This window comes from Trichomycterus rosablanca, chromosome 1 (genome assembly GCF_030014385.1).
Source record: "Trichomycterus rosablanca isolate fTriRos1 chromosome 1, fTriRos1.hap1, whole genome shotgun sequence".
NCBI classification, from domain to species: Eukaryota; Metazoa; Chordata; class Actinopteri; order Siluriformes; family Trichomycteridae; genus Trichomycterus; species Trichomycterus rosablanca.
Window position 1 is genome coordinate 37,368,913 of NC_085988.1, and position 23,645 is coordinate 37,392,557.

General features: G+C 38.3%; 1 protein-coding gene across 2 annotated transcripts in view; it reads left to right on the top strand.

Annotated features, from left to right (window-relative positions):
- Positions 1-23,645, top strand: part of grm8b (glutamate receptor, metabotropic 8b) — a 308,441-nt gene that overhangs the window by 282,343 nt on the left and 2,453 nt on the right. For both annotated transcript variants that reach the window (XM_062992277.1, XM_062992282.1), the window contains 3 exons: positions 3,313-3,452; positions 6,267-7,202; positions 21,440-21,686. In XM_062992277.1, coding sequence (XP_062848347.1) covers positions 3,313-3,452; positions 6,267-7,202; positions 21,440-21,686 — 1,323 coding nt within the window. The remainder of the gene's footprint in view (positions 1-3,312; positions 3,453-6,266; positions 7,203-21,439; positions 21,687-23,645) is intronic.

The window sequence follows — 23,645 nt, forward strand, 5'->3', positions numbered from 1 at the left end:
GACAACCTATCTTGTCCCGGCTTGGAGATCTTTCACATCCTCAACAATTAATCCATTAGTGCTATGAAATAAAACAAACTACACCGTTTCCCGTTTAGCCACAGATGTCCTCTTCAAAATCCAGCATGTTTTTTTAATAAGCATGCTTTGGTTTTTAATCATCTAAAAACGTGACAGAACGTTAACGGAAAATCTCAACCAAGCACTGCGTCAATTCTAATTGGTCCATCGCGTTTGATTGACATCAACATCTTCCAACTGTAGACACTTTTGTTAAACAAGCCAAAAATGCTGCTAAATGTTCTGTGTGTAAAAGTGAAAATAAAAACAGCAGTTTTGCATAAGTGTGACGTTGTAGGTTCTGTATTTATTCCTTTAGAATATTTGTTACACAGTCTGAGCATTGTTATTAAAATAGCTAGTTTAACCATGGTGCATTGAGACGTATTATTACTGCTTAGTTGTTTAAGAGGAGAAATGATGTATCGGATTGGTATTGGTATCGGCAGATACTCAATTTGCAGTATCGGAAGCAGTATCGGTATCAGTATCGGACATTAAAAAAAGTGGTATCGAGCCAGCCCTAATTTAAACACTGCTTTGTGTTCCGTCATGTTTAACTTGTCCATTTTGCTTGAGGTTCTAATTTAGTGGCATGTTAACAAAGCAAATCAAACACCTTTTCATGACAATGTATATTTTAAGAAACTTTTAAGGTGTGAAATGAACAGGTCCTGTTTCAAAGTAGGTGTGGTGATAAACAGCTGTCATTGTCCTTGCTTCTTCTGTTTTTTTCAAAACTATCTAATATAAACCCCTGTCAAAGTGAGAAATTACTGCCAGACTGTGGATGACTTTATGAGGTTGAAGGTCATGCCTTAGGGAAAACCCAGACACATTTCCTGTGAGAATAACTTTCTTATAGGCAGGAAGGCAGGATAAAAGTGCCACCCAGCCATTTCAATAAACTACTTTAATACCAGGAAAGAAAATGTTGTAGTGTCTCTGGTGAGATAGACCGCCTCGTACAATATATTAATAGGTGAGAAGAGAGAACACCCAGTAGGATCTCAAAATTCTTTTTCTTTTCTCTGTTTACTGTTGGGTATGACACATTTCTTTAGCAATCTGGTATTCCCAAACTAAGCATCAAAGGCACTACATTTCAAAAGAAATGTAGTGGTATCCTTTGGTATTTCCAAAGGATAAAAATATGTATTTAATTGTAATTAAAATGAAATTTCAGGATTTGTCATAGTAATTGACATAGAAATCAGTTCATACATAACAGCACATGTCTGCATAATGCAGTCTGTTCAACTATGGCAAAGCATTAAATAGAAAAATGTTGCATTATTTAAGCACAGTAAATTAAATGCTAACAAAAACAATATTTAGTGTGTAGCTCAGCCACTTCTATTCCAAATTAAAATTTTAGATGTATAATTTGCAATGAAATAAATCATGATATATAAATTAAATTCCTTAGCTCCATGTGAGTTTCTAGAGCTCAGCCAGGTGCAGTACTACATACGTGCAGAATCTTTAATGAGGCGGGTTGGACGTGAGTGATTCATATGGACATGAATGATTCATTTCACTGCAGACAGAATTTATTCATATTGGCAAATGTGGACACTCACGGGAGACACTTGTGTACATACATTAAGCCAAAATTACAAAAGGCTGAGCCTTTAATTACCTTCCTTAATAGACTGATTCTTTAATTACAGAGACATTTATTTTCTCCTGTCTGGTTTGCACACCTCATTCTCAATTACAGCTTTCTAATTGAGAGTTCACAGAAGGGGTCTAACCTGTGATTAAGAACAGACTGTGTAATCAGAACAGAAGAATCAGATCTTTTGAACCTGCTAGTCATTTTATTAAAGGATTGTCAGAGGCAGTATTAGGGCAGGGTGAGGGTTCAAATTATGTGGCAAACAGTCACAGCCACGCGCCGTGATGAAGAGGTGTTGATGGAAATTAAAAAATTGTGCATTTATTGAGTGTACTTGGGTGACTGGATGGTTTAACCAGTTGTCAAAGTTCAAAAAATGTCGAGTAGTTCACCAGTCCAGCCATATAGATAAGTGTCATTCAAAATACTGTGTAAATGCTGCAGAGCAGGACAGCTTAGTTGTGAATTCTGACCTCATGCATCAAAGGCAACATTTATTATATTTTTATTTCCTTTCTTTTAAAAATGTTATCAGGATACAAGGGTAACAAATAAGAAAACTGGTGCATGAAATATTACTTGTCCCAAACACATTATATACGAGGGTTCTTCAAAATGTTTCCGCAGTTTTAAATTCTATTTATTAAGTTTTTTTAAAACAAATGACATCACTTTTCTACATAGTCACCTTCCGATGCATTGTTCCCAGCGTCATACCAACTTTTTAATGCCATCAACAAACATGTTTTTGGTTGAGCGTGTAGCCACTGATGCACCACTGCTTTAACATCATCATCACATGAAAACCTTGCTCCCCTTAAAGCTTCTTTAAGCATCCAAAAAGGTGGAAATCAGATAGTGCTAAATCTGGACTCTAAGCTCTCTCTCAGTCTCTCAGACACAACCAATTACTACTCCTCCCACCCTCACTATTTCCAACCAAAATATAAAAGTTCGGAAACTTTTTGAAGATTCCTCGTAGATATGTGTAATTTAGTCATGTACTATTCTGAATAAAAAAACTATAATATATGTTTATTCGGAATTAAGCCTTTTGCAGAGCAGGGCAGCTTAATTGTTTGTCATTCAGAAAAGGCAACACAAGACTTTTTATTTCTTTAGTGAACAGGGTACAGGGGTGACACATAGGGATGTAACGATGCACCACAAGACAGTTTAAAATCGGTAATGCATACTGATAATGCATCACATCCCACTCTCCTGAGATACCTGTTGCTACACCCTCCTCATTACTCATCTGATTGCCTTTAAAAATAGTTGATAGTTAATTTTAAAAAGGCCAGTACTAAGAACGGCCTGCACTGATGCAGTAACTGTGTTTTAATACTGAGACATTTCCTCAGGCGCTATCATTTAAAACCTAACCCTGAACTCCAACTACGTTTTAATTGTAATGTCATGATTCATTTTTTGATTAAACATATTTGCATATCATGAGAAGGGATTAATAATTATGCAAAAACTCTAACTTTGATGTGAAAAGTAATCCTGCAGTTATTGACCGTTTCATCTTGCCCACAGGAGACCAAGTAGGCAAGTGTGTCAAATTCGGTATTTAACACAAAAGTGTTAATTGTGTTGCTAATTCTGCTTTCAACTCTTTTTAACAGGAAGCGCGAAAACCCCTGTAATGTTTAATGAGAATGGAGATGCTCCTGGACGGTACGACATCTTCCAGTATCAAATAAGTAATCATTCATCTGCTGAGTACAAAGTCATCGGCCACTGGACAGATCAACTTCATTTAAATGTGAGGCATCCCATTTCTTTTATTTAATGACTTTGGTTTAATTAATAGCTTAGACTCTGGTTAATTAAAAGCTTACATGTAAACAAACTTAATACATGAGGAGGAAAAACCGACTTAACAAAATCTATGGATAGTTCGGTCACACAATTAAGTAAAATAAGATTGCTTGTCAATTTTGCACGTTTGCATAAATAGTTGTCCTTTTAAATGTTTCTACATAAGGGTTTAAAAAAAATGGTGTTATTACAGATTTATTTATGCACTATATACTGCAAGCAATGTGATTCATTAGCTCTGACAGCCATATTAAGAATGACTAGTGCATTTAAAAAAAGAACAGCTATAATCAGATCCACATGTTGCACAATGACAGCAATGTGTTAAATATGAAAAATGTTATATGAAACAGCATTTTTTTTTATTAAATGACAAGAACATTTTATTACTAGTTTTTAAGTAATGAAGATTGACTATAAGACTTCTATCCTGCACATCAAAGATTTCTCACCTCCTTAGAAAGAAATTTGATACTAATGTGGGATTTCCCTTTACATGTAGTCTGTGTATGCTTTTTAAGGGGTGTACTTTCACTACAATAATTATCTTCATTTTCAATTTTGTCTGCACCCAAACTGGCTGCTAGTGGGTACTATTTCAGGACCAACTTTAAGCTCTGATGAGATAATGTTTCAGCAAAGTTTTTGCAAAGTTGGTTATTAGTTATGCTGAAAATGATCATGGCTATGCCTACAGGCTTTCAAATCCCGACCCTGTAAAATGCAGTAGAAGTTTTATCTATAACAAGCAAGACATCTAAAACTTTTCGTTAAAAAAAGGCCTAAATTATGAAAAGTAATCTATTAGCACTAGTGTAGAATGCCAGTTTCTTCCACCAGTGGGTAACAGTGTCTATCTATCTATCTATCTATCTATCTATCTATCTATCTATCTATCTATCTATCTATCTATCTATCTATCTATCTATCTATCTATCTATCTATCTATCTATCTATACACTGATCAGCAATAACATTAAAACCACCTCTTTGTTTCTACACTCACTGTACATTTTATCAGCTCCACTTATCATATAGGAGCACTTTGAAGTTCTACAATTACTGACAGTAGTCCATCTATTTCTCTACATACTGTTTTTAGCCTGCTTTCACCCTGTTCTTCAAATGGTCAGGACTTCCACAGGACCACCAGAGCAGATATTATTTAGGTGGTGGATGATTCTCAGCACTGCACTGACACTAACATGATGGTGGTGTGTTAGTGTGTGTTGTGCTGGTATTAGTGGATCAGACACAGCAGCGCCGCTGGAGTTTTGAAATACTGTGTCCACTCACTGTCTACTCTATTAGACACTCCTACCTAGTTGGTCCACCTTGTAGATGTAAAGTCAGAGACGATCGCTCATCTATTGCTGCTGTTTGAGTTGGTCATCTTCTAGACCATCAGTGGTCACAGGACACTGCCCACGGGGTGCTGTTGGCTGGATACATTTTTGGTTGGTGGACTATTCTCAGTCCAGCAGTGACAGTGAGGTGTTTAAAAACTCCATCAGTGCTGCTGTGTCGGATCCACTCATACCAGCACAACACACACTAACACACCATCACCATGTCAGTGTCACTGCAGTGCTGAGAATCATCCACCACCCAAACCAAATAATACGTGCTCTGTAGTGGTCCTGACCATTGTAGAGCTACAAAGTGCTTCTATATGGTAAGCGAAACAGATCAAATGGACAGTGAGTGTAGAAACAAGGAGGTGGTTTTAATGTTATGGCTGTTACACATACATACACGAGGGTTCCTCAAAAAGTTTCTGCACTTTTTTTACTCTATTTGTTAATTTCAAAAACAAATTACACAACATTTTAATGCAATTAGCAAAAAAATGTTTTTGGTTGAGCGTGATGCACCGGTGCTTTCACATCATCATCACATGAAAATCTTCTTCCCCTTAAAGCTTCTTTGGGTGGATCAAAAAGGTGGAAATCAGATGGCGCTAAATTCAGACTATAAGCTCTCTCAGTCTCTCAGACATGACCAATTACTACTCTTCCCTCTCTCAGACACATTTCCAACCAAAATATAAAAGTACAGAAACTTTTTTGAAGATCCCTGATATAAATACAAAACTCAAAGTAAATGTAAGAAACACATTTTTTTAATAGCCTTATTCATACTGTCACAAATATCTCTTATTCTGGGTTATAGATATAGACAGATATACTGTAGATATAGGTTTGTTTGACTAATAATAAATGTTAAAATAAATATTTAAATAATTAGAATGGTTGTGTGGTGCAGTGGTAAACCTCACTAGCCCACCACTGCTGAGATCTCAAGCTCCTAATTTCAAATCTCAGCTCTGATATTAGCCAACCGGGCCTCTACACAGACATGACGGGCTATATCCGAGGGAGGGCGGGCCAAAAGGGTTCCTCACTGCAGCCTCTGGCTTATCGATGGCACCTGCAACAATGGAGACCAGTGAAAGGAAGCAGATGAAAAGAAGCGGTTGGCTACTACACGTGTCAGAGGGGGTGTGTGTTAGGTTCCGCTCTTTCTTCCTTGGACATTGTAAGGGTCTGTAGCAGCCAGGGGATACAGTTGGATAATTGGATATGAATAGATTACATCTAAAAATTGCAGAAATAGAATTTAATAAGCAATTAATGAATTGTATATTAATAAATATTAAACACAGGTTGAAATTATAATTATTTGAATTTAATTATTATAAAAACACAATAGGCCAATTAGAATAGATACTAATAATCATGTAATGCTTTCTCCACAGATGGATATCATGCAGTGGGCAAGTGGTGACTCATCCATGCCAACCTCTGTGTGCAGTCTGCCCTGTAGGGCAGGTGAGCGGAAAAAGGTGGTGAAAGGCGTGCCATGTTGCTGGCACTGCGAGCGCTGTGAGGGCTATCACTACCAGGCAAGCGAGTTTACGTGCCAGCTGTGTCCATACGAGCAACGACCTGACAACAATCGTACTGGCTGCCAGCCCATCCCAATCATCAAGCTGGAGTGGCACTCTGCCTGGGCTGTTGTGCCAGTTTTCGTTGCCATTTTGGGCATCCTCACCACGACATTTGTAATCGTTACTTTCATACGCTACAATGACACACCGATCGTGCGTGCCTCTGGTAGAGAGATGAGCTACGTGCTGCTTACCGGAATATTCCTCTGCTACATCACCACATTTCCCATGATTGCAGCACCTGGAGTAGCCGTGTGCTCTTTTCGCAGGCTCTTCCTCGGCCTGGGCATGTGCTTCAGCTATGCCGCACTGCTCACCAAGACCAATCGCATCCACCGTATCTTCGAGCAGGGCAAGCGGTCGGTGGCGGCACCACGTTTTATCAGCCCTGCGTCCCAGCTGGTCATTACCTTTAGCTTGATCTCAGTGCAGCTCATGGGTGTGCTCGTTTGGTTCATCGCTGACCCCCCACACACCTTTGTGGATTATGGTGAGCAACGCACACAGGACCCAGAAAACGCCCGTGGTGTGCTCAAATGTGACATATCGGATCTTTCGCTTATCTGCTCGTTGGGCTATAGCATTCTGCTGATGGTCACATGCACTGTTTACGCAATCAAAACCAGAGGAGTACCAGAGACCTTTAATGAGGCCAAGCCTATTGGATTTACTATGTACACCACCTGCATCATCTGGCTCGCCTTCATACCGATCTTCTTTGGGACAGCACAGTCTGCAGAACGGGTGAGTTCATGTTGTATTTCAGTGCCTGATTTCTTACATTTTTGCATATACTGTATACTTCAATTTATAATTTTTTTAGATACAAAGTATGCCAAAAACCTGGTTTCCTACGACAGATGTCAGAAGTATTGACACTGAAGAACCAGTAACCAAGTTTAAAAAATAATATGTAGCAAATAGAACCTAGGATAAACTTAGGTTAAAGTTTTCAGTTTTACATTCTTTGGGTGTGTTCGAAAACCTAGGGAGCTGCCTTGCTGTCTTACTGCCTACATAGGCAGCTGCCTCAGTAGAGAGGATTCTAATAATTTATTGACTTATAAGGCAGGTTATTCAAACGCGCTACTTAGACAGCGATCAGGTTTCGCATTTAGCATCTTGCCATTCAAACCAATGGGATGGGGTGGCACAGCGCGCTAGCATGTCAACTAACATCTCCCTTCGTGTACCGAAAATGGTTACATTTGATGACAAGCCTGAACTTGCAAATAAATTACACTTGTGCACGTTTATACAAGTTAAAAATCAATAATCATTTATTTACGTTTGAAAATAACTCCATTCGTTTCTCCGCACCATCAGCCATGTTTTTTTTTTTTCTGTTAGAGAAGAGCTGCCGCACTGAATGCTGGGATTGCCTTGATCACTAATGCCTAGTTCACACTACACGATTTTTGCCCTGATTTTCGCTCGGCGACTGGTTGGTGCTAGATTTGCCGGCTCGGGAGCAACTCGGCGTTTGCTCGGCGATCAAAACTCGGCTCTCAATCGCTCAGTGTGAACTACTCAACAACTCGATCTCTCCCCCACCCCACCCCCAACTCGCGCCACGCCCCCCTCCCCTTCATCAACCACTGCACAGAAATCATTGAGAAAGCTAAAAGAACGTAATTAATGATGTGCACATTATATAGTTTTGCTGATTGAAAATATTATTTTAAAAAGATAATACAGTCCGACCCCATCTGAGCCGATTCTATCAGCACATTATATAAATTCGTGGTTCACTTTGGTAAATTATAAGCGGTTCTTGCTTTTTGATGTAGATGAGAGCAGAAAACGTTACTTCACAGAGCATAGACAAAAGTTCATCAATTACTAAGTTGGTTAGTTCGGGATCATCTGCTCTGACTGAAAACGTTTCGCTCCACAGGCAGAACGACTCTGACTCTGTGGTAATACTCAGTATAATTAAGCCTGAGCTTTTTAAGGTAAGCGAGTCACACAAAATGTTCTGTAGTAGTTGGTGTTTATTTACAACCGCATCATTCATTATAACAGTAAACACGGAGAGATGACTGAGAAAAGAAACTTACGCTGCGCTTAAAATAAATTGACTCCCGAGTCACTTATAATCAATACTGTGAACAGAGCGTCTCTCTTAAAGACACAAACACGTCCTATAACAGCGGTCGTTGCTTTTGACACCGGTTATCTTCGCTGTGAGCCCTATTTTGAAATTTTTTTAAAGACGGAACTGAATAACATTAAACGTGCGTGTTAGCGTGGTCAGTTAGAGTAATGAAATATGTCTCCCGTGGGTGAAAAATGAATTGCTTTAGTTTTAGAAGTAAAAAAATCTCGTAATGCCACGCCCCCCGGTCAGGCACTCGCGCCCCCCAAGACAAGTACTCGGGTTGAAAACCCCTGCTCTACAAAACATAACAACAACACTGCATTGTCAAAATATTAATTAACCTCCAACTCACTATAGAACAATCCATGCTGGTCGCGTTGCCAAATCCACTCAGATTTATTTATTTTTACTCTTTGATTTTACGCTGCACATCAGCGCACAAACTTTGATCACTCGCTACTTGTTGACGTGCATTTTTGGACGTGGTATCATTAAACCCCTTGTCACTTCTCACGTGTTTTTGTAAAAAAAAAAAAAATGTAGTTTGGGAGACCAGAGAAGCTCGCCTGTGATTCAAGTTGGTGATAGATGGTGTAGTGTGAAACCCCCTATCACTGATCAGTCGTGTAGTGTGAACTGTACAGCGACCCGGCAAATCAGAAAGTCGTGTAGTGTGAACTTGGCATAAGGACGCGTTTCCGATGCTCACTCGTTCTTGAGTCAAAATAACATTGAAATTTTAAGATGCCTAACTAGACAGCTTATTAAGGCATCTAGGATTTCAAACAGCCTCCTTCTCGGGAGCGTGCATAGGATGAGGTAAAATGCTGTCTATGTAGAGAGCTCACTAGCTTTTTGAACACACCCTTTATGTGCATTCTTATGACCTGTGAACTGGCAGAAACTAAACAGCTTGTGTCAACAAGATGGCTCTAGGTGGTAACCAGGCTTAGTCAGGATTGTTAGAAAAGGTTTGAAAGCTGGTCAGACTAAACCAGCTGGACAAACAGCTAAATCGTCCCATAATGAGCTTTTCCTGGCTGTGAGACTGGCTGATGGTTTAGGTCAGGCTGATGGTTTGGGTGCCAAATACAGTGTCGATTGCACAGTGAACGCTGGTAGATCGTGCCTCATTCAAACAGGTCAACAGCATTTTTTGGATCAACCTACTTGTGTGAATCAGCCTTTTCCCACATAAAAATAATAAGTCTAAATATCGGTCCAAGCTTACTGGTGAACACTTGAAAGCCTGCTTGAGAATTGGCATCAGCAGCTATTGTCCAGACTACTTAAACCTGGCTGACACCATTCAGTGCAAATCATCAGAATAAGGTTAGTGTGATTTTTCAGTCACTTGCCGTGTAATGCTGAATATCAATATAGGTTTTTAAAAAAAGTTTCAAAGCTTCAAAGTTTCAGTTTCAAAATGATAAGGCAAACCTTTTTAAAAAGTAGATCACGATAACCTGTCGACTGAAAATAGTAGATCTCAAGCCACAAAAGTATGGGCACACCTGGTTTAGGTATTTAGGCAGGAAGATCCATGAGGTCTGCACTATGCTATGCTATGCTGTGCTATGCCAGCAAGCACTAATCTAATATTTAATGAAAATCTGTCACGTGTAACACCCACCCCCTATTGCTGGGTAACTAATAATGCCAACAAAGATCTACAATGTACAAGGTATAAGTGAAAATTCATAGAAATACTTATTTTATCAGCTTAAAGCTCTTTGTACTTAACATAAAATTATTTGAAGGCTACATACTGTTTAACTTTTATCATAATATAGTTTTATTAATATGGTACATGAAAAGCAACTGAAGAGAAGTGAGCTACATACACCGATCAGCCATAACATTAAAACCACCTCTTTGTTTCTACATATATTGTCCATTTTATCAGCTTCACTTACCACATAGAAGCACTTTGTAGTTCTGCAATTACTGACTGTAGTCCATCTGTTTCTCTGCATGCTTTGTTAGCCCCCTTTCATGCTGTTCTTTAATGGTCAGGACTCTCCCAGGACCACTACAATGTAGATATTATTTGGGTGGTGGGTCATTCTCAGCACTGCAGTGACACTGACATGGTGGTGGTGTGTTAGTGTGTGTTGTGCTGGTATGAGTGGATCAGACACAGCAGATGCTGATGGAGTTTTTAAACACCTCACGGTCACTGCTGGACTGAGAAAAGTCCACCAACCAAAAATATCTAACCAACAGCACCATGTGGGCAGCATCCTGTGACCACTGATGAAGGTCTAGAAGATGACCAACTCAAACAGCAGCAATAGATGAGCGATCGTCTCTGACTTTACATCTACAAGGTGGACCAACTAGGTAGGAGTGTCTAATAGAGTGGACAGTGAGTGGACATGGTATTTCAAAACTCCAGCGGCGCTGCTGTGTCTGATCCACTCATACCAGCACAACACACACAAACACACCAGCACCATGTCAGTGTCACCTGCTCTGTAGTGGTCCTGACCTTTGAAGGACAGGGTGAAAGCAAGCTAAAAATAAAAGCATGCAGAGAAACAGATTGACTACAGTCAGTAATTATGGTCAGTGGAGCTAATAAAATGGACAGTGAGTGTAGAAACAAGGAGGTGGTGCAAATGCAAAAAGTGATCATCTTTCTAATACCATTATTACATACAACAGATTATAGAAGTGAATTTACCATGCATGCATATAGAAACTTCATGCAAAACAAACTGCCATAAAATATCTTGATAGTTGTAGCCCAGTGGTTAAGGTACTGGACTAGTAAGTAGAAGGTCACTGGTTCAAACCCCACCACTGCCAGGTTGCCACTGTTGAGCCCTTGAGCAAGGCCCTTAACCCTAAATTGCTTAGACAATATACTGTAAGTCGCTTTGGATAAAAGCGTCTGCTAAATGCTGAAAATGTAAATGTAAAAATGTACTTTATATTACTGGTCTTTTAGACATACCAAACATCAGCCCTCACAAAACAGTTCAGTATGAATATATCAGTCTCTTTTAGTCAATGCTTTTTATCAAGAAAATGTGAACTTGTGTCAGTCTCAAGGAGAAAAATAAGTCAAAAAACTACATGCCTATTTTATGCAGGTGTGACCCTCCAATGAGTAATGAAGTCTGGCTGACCTAGTCTTCTGTTAGTTGGAAATTAATGTTTTTAATGGCAATAAACTAAGAGAAGTTTATTTGCAACTTACTAGTACTCATATACTATTGTTAGAACACATTTTAAGTACTAACAATACCAACTTCTTTAAATTAAAAAGGATTATTTAACATGCTGTGCATCAATTTGCAAGTGCTACTTTACTGGAATCGAGGACTCCACCTAATGTCAGATAAAAGGAGCTCACTTTAAGGGTGTCTATGGACCCTTTTGCATTTAAGCAAAGGCTTGGTCTGGTTGTACAGAAAATGCATTGTGTGTAAACAGCAAAACTTAAGGGGAACACTGAAACCTGAACTTTTATTGCAATATTGCAGTTTTGTCCAATTTAAAAAGAAACTCTGTCATGACAGTTGTGATTTGAGCTGCTGGTAATGATGACACAGAGACACACAGCTGAGGGAAAATGTGCAGCGTTGTATCAGGTCACACACCAAGATGTGTTCTACCAAAACCCTTAAATTGTAGAAAAGATCCATGATTTTTAAGAAAGGTAAATGATTTTGATGAAGCCAACAATGATGTGTACTCTTATGTCATGTCATTAACACCTATGCATGCATTAAACATTACTAACATGCTAGAAGTATTTCTTCCTGTGCTGACTGGTTGAATTGTATCAGCCATATCTGTTTATTGCTTCGAAAGGCTGAACGGATGAACGCAGTCTTTATATGAGCTATTGGTAACTGGAATGACAGTTTTAAATGTGTATGAAGATTTATAATCAATGTCATGACTCATGAGTTATGCAGATGTTACAAACGAACCCCTAAGTAAAGTGTTTTATTAGCAATCTTCTGGTCAGATGTTTATTCTAGTGCTTGAATAATCAGGTTAGGTCTTTTTTAACTAATATTTGGAAAGCAATAGATTTTGTTTCTGGTTCTTGCACAATATTTAGTAGCGCTGCTCATTAGTTCGGTTGTTTTGTTGCTGTGAATAACCAAGCAGCATCATTACGCAGTCTCTGCATGGGTAATGTCTATGCTGATTGTTTATTTTAATTCTACTTGTCTGATGTTTGTGCTGTGTTTTGCTGGAGGAAAGCTGTCTTCTTACTGTTAGCAGCGGTATGCATCAAAAAGAACAGTGGAGAACGTTATACAATTCATCGCAATGGATATTAATCCTGGAATTTATTGAGGCATCATTATATCCTAGGAGCTATCGTGTGCCACGGTCTTTTCTGGTCTTACTGTGCTTGCTGCACATCTGAGCACTGATTACACATGTACACAGTCGTTATAGCTAGAGCCCGCCTGTCTACTTCAAGGAGAGATATAAAAGAGAAAAAGCATTATATCACTTGCATATTTTATTCCAAGCCTTACTCTTGTTTAAATTGCCTGTCTAAGTTAATTGTGTAATTTAATGTAGTGTGCAAGAGAATATTACACTTTTAATGTGGCTTGGTAGGACATAGAGGCTAGTAAAGAATAATCATTCCTGGTTTTAATTGCTTCCTCTTTTCAAAGTGCAGCTTCTTTTTATAACTGTTAGCCAAGTTCTGCATCGATCTGTATTTGCTATAGTAGGCTTTCCCTAACTGAGAGTTATAATCATGGTATATGTATAAATATTGGCTCCCTTGCACTTTCAGAAAAAACACCCATTTTATTTCTTTGGTTTGCATTGGAACATCATGAAAAAACAAACCTGATATTATTCCACATAGAACTGCAGAATTTAAACTGACAAATACACCGATCAGCCATAACATTAACACCACCTCCTTGTTTCTACACTCACTGTCCATTTTATTAGCTCCACTAACCATATAGAAGCACTTTGTAGTTCTACAATTACTGAATGTAGTCCATCTGTTTCTCTACATATCTTTTGAGCCTGCTTTCACCCTGTTCTTTAAATGGGTCAGGACCACGACAGGACCACCACAGAGCAGGTATTATTTAGGTGGTGGATCATTCTCAGCACTGCAGTGACAATGACATGGTGGTGGTGTGTTAGTGTGTGTTGTGCTGGTATGAGTTGGTCCACCTTGTAGATGTAAAGTCAGAGACGATCGCTCATCTATTGCTACTGTTTGAGTTGGTCATCTTCTAGACCTTCAGTGGTCACAGGACGCTTCCCAAGGGGAACTGTTTGCTGGATATATTTTCGGTTGGTGAACTAGTCGCAGTCCAACAGAGACAGTGAGGTGTTTAAAAACTCCAGCAGCATTGCTGTGTCTTATCCACTCATACCAGCACAACACACACTAGCACACCACCACAATGTCAGTGTCACTGTAGTGCTGAGAATGATCCACCACCCAAGTAATACCTACTCTGTAGTGGTCCTGGGAGAGTCCTGACCATTGAGGAACAGCATGAAAGGGGGCTAACACAGTATGTAGAGAAACAGATGGACTACAGTCAGTAATTGTAGAACTACAAAGTGCTTCTGTATGGTAATGGTTAGTAGAGCTGATAAAATGGACAGTGAGTGTAGAAACAAGGAGGTGGTTTTAATGTTATGGCTAATCGGTGTTTATTGGCACTGTCAATTTAATATTTGATAGCACACCTGTAAAAACAATAAATAAATTTCTTAATAAATAAAAATGCTTCCTGTAACCGAGTGTCTTACACCTCTTTATCGCAATTTTGCACCACTTATCTTGTCAAAAACTCCAGGTCTCTCAGATTTGCCCATCTCTTCTATTCACTGTCATAAGATCTCTTCGCAGATGTTTGATGGGATTTAGATCTGGACTTATTACTGGCCACTTTAAAAAGCATTCAGAAATGAATTAAGACAAAGTGCTGGAGAGTTATAAAGTAGGCTTTGGGTCATTGACGGCTGAAGCAGAATGTAGAGTCCATTGTCAGAAATATGGGTCTCACGTCAGATTTCATAATGACATGCACACAGTCAAGGCATTCCAGAAGCAGCAGAGCAAACCATCTTTGAGTTTCCACCACTTTTGACCATAGGGACTGTGTTTTTTAAGTTGAGGGCCTCATTTTGTAAATGGTACAATGATATGCTTTACCAAACCGTTCTGTTTCGTTCTCATCTGTCTACAAAACATTCTTCCAAAAAGATTGTGGCTTTCTCACATAAATTCTGGTAAACTTCACCTCTTACACACAGACATTAAAAAGCCAGACTGGAGTTCCCCTGGGTCCCATAACACAGCGTCCCATTTTGTTCAGATGATGACAGATAGCGAGCTGACACTGTTGTACCCAGTATCTACAAGCCAGCTTAATTTGTTTGGAGGTTGATTGAGGTTCTTTATCCACAAATTATCATTTAAATTATCCCTCGCGGCAATCTTCCATCAGTTTTTATCTTCCATCCACGTCCATGGAGGTTAGTCACAGAGCCATGGGCTTTGAATTTGTTTGATGTTGCGCAGAGTAGACACAGAAACACAAAGTTAACAATTATTTGCTCTTTTTTTTACCTAGTGTGGCACAAAGAGTCACTTTCCTCTATTTACACTGGTTGCAAGTGTGCTTTATTTATATTGCCAGCATCTGTTAACTTTGCCATGGGTGAGTTTAAATACAAATTAAAGTGGGCATCACGTAATTGAAATCCAATTACAGTGGAACCTCTGCTCTCAAACGTCTCCCATATTGTTTGTTTGTTTATTAGGATTTTAACATCATGTTTTACACTTTGATCACATTCATGACAGGAAATGGTAGCTACTCATTACACAAGGTTCATCAGTTCACAAGGTTATATCAAACACAGTCATGGACAATTTTGTATCTCCAATTCACCTCACTTGCATGTCTTTGGACTGTGGGAGGAAACCGGAGCACTCGGATTAAACCCACACAGACACGGGGAGAACATACAAACTCCACACAGAAAGGACCAAGACCGCCTCACCTGGGGATCGAACCCAGGACCTTCTTGCTGTGAGGCGACAGTGCTACCCACTTAGCCACCGTGCCACCCTCTCCCATATTGACCAATTCAGTTCTCTTACCATAATTTTGAAGAAATAAAAAACTGTTGATTGTAAACCGTATTCTTGGTACTCAACCAAAATTCCGTCTTGCCTGTGTTTGTCAGTCAATTGCTGAGTAAATGTGCTCATTTTTGTGTGTTCAGCACACAAAAAAATTGGCTCAGCAAAACAAAAAGAAAAGTTGTAAAAACAATGATGAATTAAAAAAAAAAAAAAAAAAGAACTTGAAGCAAAAGAACTAACAGCAAAATACGAAAGTGTCGTTTACACTTCAGATATTGCTACGGAACAGTGAAATATACGATCAGCACCATATCTAAAATAAAGGCCATCGAGAGAGCTGATGTTGCAAAAGGTGTAAAACTGCTTACAAAACAAAGATCACAGACAATTAAAGAGATTTAAAAAAGTGTTGGTTTGGAGTGGAAAACAGTAAGCTGGTGATTCACCTTCCTTACCACCTTCCCCTTAAACCATTTAAGGGTAGAGAAAATGTATTTCCTCATTTATTGGGTTTAATGCATTTTGTATTTATGTTATGCTGTTATAATGTTATACTGTATTATTAAACTGATAAAACAAATGATAAAATGCTTTATAATGCATAATTTATGGGGGTCTGGAACGGATAAATTCAATTTACACTGATTCCTATGGGAAGAACTGATTCGGTTTCCTGTACACTCTGGAAACTTGTTATGCGGCGGCCTGCTGGCTGAGAATGGCTAACACCCTGATATGTGGGAAGCTGCTGGCCCATATTTTATCTCTTTTTACATAGTGTCTGAGCATGTGCAGAATACTACACTCATTCTGTGTATTTTACAGTGTGTGTGCCAGCTTCTTAACTACACCGAACGAGTCCCTGTTGCAGTGGCAAGTAGGTGAATCCCTATTCAGCCTCCCCTCCCTTAAAAGTGACAGAGCCAAGTTAACCATCACACTTGCATAGAATACAAAATGAATAAATAACCTGTGGCAGGACATTGTGCTTCTCCTTCCAGTGTTTTTATTGCAGGTTCAAGTTTTACTGAAGCAACAAAATGAAAGTACCAGGCAGAAATAACTCAGTGAGGAGACAGCATTGTGCATCTAAACTTAATAGCCCTGTGATGGAGATGCCCCTGTGCGAAGAAACACCAGTCTTATTAAGTGATCTGTAAGAGATCAATAATGAAAGAAATCAATCATGCTAGTGGAAAACAATCATCCATTTTTAAACTTTAGGATTTGGCTAGCACTGTGTATACTTATGAAGCTACTGGACTTAAGTGCTCCCACTGAGGTAAAAGAAATAAATAGTGCTAACAAATTGGTATTTATGGCTCAACAGACATCCTGTATCAAATGTGATAATTATTTTACCTTGAAATATCTGGCAACCCGCCTGCCTTCACTGGTCAGGGAGACACAGTACGTGCTTACCTGGAGTTCTAAGTAGTTTGTGTGTGCTTTTTACAGCCCACAGTCTCTGACAGTTTCTAGAATGCCCATCCTCCCTATAGTGTGCTGGGTCACCCACTGACAACCATCTCACACTAATTTATTTCTTTACACTGTATGTTGTGCTGACTTTTGCCATAGACATGTATTATTGCAGCTTGTAGAACTTTTTTTCTTCTATGCTGCATGCTGGCCCACACATTCGCTCTTTTTACAGTTTTCACTAGTCCTTCAACAATTTATTGAAAAAATCCTTTAATATTGCTTATCAAAATAGTTGGCAGTGAGGTTATTGTTTATTAAATACTAATATGGGTAAATATGAAACTGTTAAATATGTAACCAAGTAAAGTCTTTTTGAATTTTTCTTGGTAGTTATTAGTAACAGCGCTAACAATAGCCTTTTAAATGGTCTCATATGAATAGTAAATACACTTGACAAACATTTTCACACTTCAAGACATGCCACGAATAAACAGTGTTTACAGTGTTCCTTTTATATACGTTTAAATTTTCAGCATTTAGCAGACGCTTTTATCCAAAGTGACTTACAGTACTGTGACAGTGTACAGGCTGAGCAATTGAGGGTTAAGGGTCTTGCTCAAGGGCCAACAGTGGCAACCTGGCAGTGGTGGGGCTTAAACCGGCAACCATTTGGTTACTAGTCCAGTACCTTAACCGCTAGGCTACAACTGCTCTTATTTATAATGCACTGTGTTAAATATGAAACACATGAAGGCAGACATATTTATCCAAAGCGACTTTTATTTGTGGCCAAATATAATACAAGCTATTGAAAGTTAGGGGAGCCAACAGCAGCAACCTGGCAATGGTGAGGTCTGAACCAACAACCTTCTGATTACTAGTACAGTACCTTAACACTTAGCTACCATTGATTGTCCACTGCATTTATAAAGACTGCATTGTGTGTTATATTTGATGAAAACAGTGATTTTTTTTTTTTGGAAGTTATTAGATAAAAAAACTAATTAATAATAATAATTAAAAAAAATCACGAATAAAGGATCAGAATTCTCATTAGTTGCTGTCCTACTTTTTTTTCCCTTATATAGACTTCTGGCTTTGCCTAAATGCATTTTACCTCAGTTAATAGAACTTTCTTCCCTTATATAGTGTCTGGCTCTGGTAACACAAATAATTCCAATATGGTCCAGTCTAAGGTCTATATAGGTTAAAAGTGTTTGTTTTGTTATAGTAAACTGGCTATGCCCACAGGCATCCTTATGCAGTGAGTGGGTCTGCCCACATGCCTATTTCTCAGTTTATTATAGAAATTCTGGCTTTGCTCAGATGCACTTTACTCTTAGTTCATAGAACTTTCTTCCCTTATATTGTGTCTGACTCTTCCCACAGAACTGTTCCCTATACTGTCTAATTTATAGTCTATAAGTTTTTGTTTTCTTCTTCAATAAATGCCTCTGTCCACAGCCACTTTTTAGAACGTTTTCATCTTTATGTTGTGTGCTGCTCTGCCCTTATTCATTTTTCTCTCAGTTTAAAAAAAAAATCTCTTTCTTTATGTAGCATGCTGCTACACCCATTGATACTTCTCTCACATTTTAACAGGTCCTGAAAGCAAAAAACCTAACCTTGCTTTACAGTTTGTGAAATGGCTTTTCAATACATAAACATGAAAAATTGCTACCAGAGTGACAGTTCTGTAAACCCAAAAGAAGTGATTTTACCAGGCTTTTGGATTAGATTGTATGGAAAAGTATGGAATTATGGGCATAACATAAAAAATTTTGTACAATGTAAGTAATGTAAGTATTACATAAGTATTATAAATCCGATCATTTGGTTTAAGTTTTAAATGTCATGTAAATTAAGTATATGAAAATATTGTACATAAAGTATTTAACACAAACGATAGTTAAGATATTAGGTAAAACTCACAGTAACTGTAAGAATCTGTACACTCCTTCTTACAGTGAGTCAGAGTAGGCCTTTCAGCAGTTTTACCGTTTGGATTACTAATCAGTTTTTATGTCTTGTTTAAATCATCAGAATATAATTATGGAAGCTATTATAGTCAGCAAATTAACTATGTTATGCAGACTCCACACAGAAAGGACTCCACCTGGGAATCAAACCCAGTGCCTCGTAAAGGTGTTTGTTTATAACGTCATGTTTTACACTTTGGTTACATTCATGACAGAACAGGTAGTTACTCATTACATGAGGTTCATCAATTCACAAGTTTATATCGAACGCAGTCTTGGACAATTTTTGTATCTCCAATTCACCTCACTTGCATGTCTTTGGACTGTGGGAGGAAACTGGAGCACCCAGAGTAAACCCACGCAGACACAGGGAAGAACATGCAAACTCCACACAGAAAGGACCCGGACTGCCCCACCTGGGCATTGAACCCAGGACCTTCTTGCTGTGAGTCGACAGTGCTACCCACTTAGCCACCGTGCCGCCCCGTAAAGGTGTTTAATAGCAGACAAATTAAAAAGTCAAAGATAGCAACAAAGCCAATGAAAGGCTAAATGCATATGATCTTTCACAGTAAAGAGGAAGCACGCACATTGGCTTACTGGTTAAAGTTAATGTCTCAACACCGTGCCGAGGTTTCAGCTCTTTTAAATAGAGCCAAACGCAGGTGCAACGAGTTACCATTAATAAGCACTGCAGCTCCAGGGTTTCAATTCGATTTGAACTAATACTGGTGGATTTGCACTTCCTGCTGCTGGAGAAATTACTACCACAAAGTGTTTTCTTCAAATCTATAACTAATTTGTCCATTTATCAAATTTCCCAAATGCCAATACATTGACATAAACAAGTACACTTGCAAAGCATATTTCCTGTTCTCTCCATTATTTATCTTTACAGTAGATTAAGCAATGCCATGAGGCAAAGCAGTATAAATATATGAAGCTTTAGTTGTTTTTTTTTTACATTGACTGCTCACTGCAGTCTGAAACTTTGCCTTTGTATCTGCCTTCCAGAACATACAGTTCTCCATATTTTACAATTCATTTTGGCAATTTTTTAATGTTTTAAATAGGGAAGAGTTAATTAGGTGTGCAATTATAATACTTTGCTATTCTCAATGCACAGATGTCTAGAAGGAATGAGAAATGATGCTGGGGTTCAGGGGAGATGAGTCATACACTAACTGACATGTTGGAAAAAAAATTCATAGTAACAGTGGCTAATAAATTGGTCATGATTCATTTCATTTGATCATGTATCATTAAAATGACAAACTCTCAAGCAACCAAAGACACTGGTGACAAATAGCATTAGTGTATATGGACTAAACACAAACACTTGTTTCCACCACTGTAAATGTGAGGGTGTGTAGCATCAGGTAAGACAATACTACAACAAAGCAATGCTATTACACCAAACAAAGCATGGTTCTTTGGTGTTTTAGTATTTCGTAAACCTAAGGCTTCACAGCTCCAGCTGTCTAGGTTTAATTTCTGCCTTTGGGTACTGTCTGTGTGCAGTATGGTATTCTCTTCCTCTGATTGGGCTGTGTGGACCCCCCAACCATACAAGGATAAAGCATTTGCTGTTAAAATATCTTTGTTTCTTTATTCATTATTAATTTTTAGTTCTGTCCTAAGTGTCACAGTCATTTAAAGGTTGGTTGACATAACACAACAAATAATTTAAAAATACAGAGGAACCTCCTCCAATTAACAGATTTTGGATTTTTGTGGACCTTAGTGCTGTGTTTTCATATATTTTCATAACTCCTGGGGGGAAAAAAATCCTAAAGAAACAAACAAAAAATGATTTTAGGTTTGAGCTTTCCAACCATGTGTCAACTGAGTGTCTTCACCTGTCAGTTTTTGTTTTAATAGGCACCAGTTAGTGATGTGCTTACATGAGCATATAGTGAGTATATTAGGGATAATATCATGTTTCTATCAAGTGCTGATCATAGTGCTGTAAAAACAAAGGACTTAAACTCATTAAAACACCAATAAACTGTGCAGTGGTTGTTTTAGTGCTGCAATACACTATTTCAACTGGCAGCAAAACAAGCCCAAAGAATAATACTACAATCGTTATGCTTGATAGTAGGTTCAGTGTTGTTGGTTTAGATGCCTTTTTGATCTCATACAAACAATATCATTGTGGCTAAAAAAATTTTTTTTCTGATAACACAACACTTCTCCAGAGGGCTTTTACATTGTCCATGTGATCAGCAACCAACGTCAGAGCTTTGATGTGCCGATTTTGGAAGAGTGGTTTATTTATTTATATGCTTTTCTCATAACATTTTTTGGTTAAATCAATGGGGGTTCTAAAGATGCTGATATGATTTTTTTCTTTTTATTCTAGATGTACATCCAGACGACAACCCTGACCATGTCTCTGAGCCTGAGTGCATCTGTGTCTCTGGGAATGCTCTACATGCCCAAAGTCTACATAATCATCTTCCACCCGGAGCAGAACGTGCCCAAACGCAAACGCAGCTTCAAGGCTATAGTCACTGCTGCTACTATGTCCAGTAAGCTTAGCCAACTGGCCAGTGAGAGACCAAATGGAGAGGTGAAAACTGAGCTCTGTGAGAGTGTGGACAGCAACAGTGAGTACAGTTAGTACACTTTTTTTACCTTCTTGATTATACCACTTTTCTACTGCATATTATGGTATGGGACAGTACTCTTTCAAATCCAAAATCAAACTTTTTTGTTGTTGTATTAAGTACCCATGTAGAATGTGACTATTCTTTCACCAGACACACAAAGGCAGAGCTAAAAATATTGCAAAATGTGTCTGGCCAGATTGACTTTTCAACTGGAAAAGCTGAAAAAGCACAATAGTGTAGTTAGTAATACTTTACAAAATCACAAATACATTTAAAAAAGGTGTGTACTGGCCACACTACTGTGTAGAAAACCACATATGCCTAAAGCCATTAGGTGCCATTATGTTACATCACTTCCGTTTCAAGGTGGTGTAAGTCAAATTCCAAAGAGTTTCCTACCTTATATTTTTAAGCACTTTTAATGCCCCATGACAGATTTAGAGAAAGTATTTTATGTATTGGACCAGATGGTACAGTTTTTTTCACAGCATTGTATTTCCCTCAAGCAGTTTACCAATTTACTATCAGTTAATTTCCATGCAGTTGTTTAAATAACATTAAGCAATTGATGGTGCGTGGCATGCTAATGTGGGTGCCTCATGGCACCAGCATCCAGGATACTTGGGTTCTGATTTAAATTGCCCCCAAGAATGAGTATGCCAGTAAATGAATGCCCTGTGATAGAGTGGCACTTTGTTCAGGATATATTCCTGCCCACTGTTTTCAGGTTGTGTCAGAGCCACCACAACCTCCACAAGCTCTTCATTTCTATTAGACTACTCTTTGTACTTTTTGTTTAGATAGATTTAAGTATTTAGAGTCTAGTCCTTATTTATTAAGCATCTAATGTATTAATAGTGTGAACCTTTGTTTTAATGAAAACCAATGACACTGACATGTTCAGCAGAAGTCTTAATTCATCAGATGGACCCTAGAATAACTAGACAGTTCATTCCACACACCAAAATTCTAGTTTACCTATAAAGTTGCAGTGCAAGAGTCATCTATTGTTGTATAATTTATGAGTTCTGATTATTATGTGAGACAAACTGTCAACACACCTCTCTGCTAGAGTAAGTGCTTAACCTCTTATTCCTGCACCAGAAAAGGTTGATACAGAGTCAAATCATAATTGGTATCAAATATGGCATGACGTATAATGGGCTGTGTACCATGGCATTTAGAAAACAGATGCACATTAGCTTTTGCTGGGTTTTATCCATAGATTTACAGAAAAGGCTCGACATCCAGCATCAAGCACAGATTCATTCTGGTCACAGCTGACAATGTTAGATACAATGCACCACCACAATCATATTGTGATGCAGTATGAATTTTCTTTTCCAGTATTAATTCTAAAACAGGTACAAATAGCAATAATAACAGCAATATTAAGAACAAAGAATAATTATTCTGTAATGTGGCTCAGATGCTCAAGGCAGCAAGTCATGTAAGAGTCGAGTCCCTCAGCTTTGCCATTTTTGGCCAGCAAAGAGGGCACAAAGACACAGATGACTGAGGTGGAATATATATTACGGTTTGAAGCTGTGATACAAGGAAGGTTGATTCAATCTGGTTTTCTGTTGCTGTGCATTATGTTCACACTTTAAGGCATTACGGTACACTAAAAACAAGTTATGTAGTAACGTATCTGTTGTATATTAGAAATGTTCACAAATGTAATACAAGTCACGCCATGAGTCTTTAGGCTAGAGTCCATATCAAGTATCAAGTCAATATGACATACACAAAGCCATTATAATAATATGAAAGTTTAAAAACACAAACAGATTACTTGTGTGCAAAATACAACGATGTTTTTACAGCAAGTCCTTTCTTTAAATCCAACACATTTCCCCTTTAAGCAATATCTGTTAACATTTATTTCAATGCTTTAGACCAGGTTTTAGGTTGTACTAATGCCACCCCCAGTGAAAGGAAAAGGGAATCTAAATA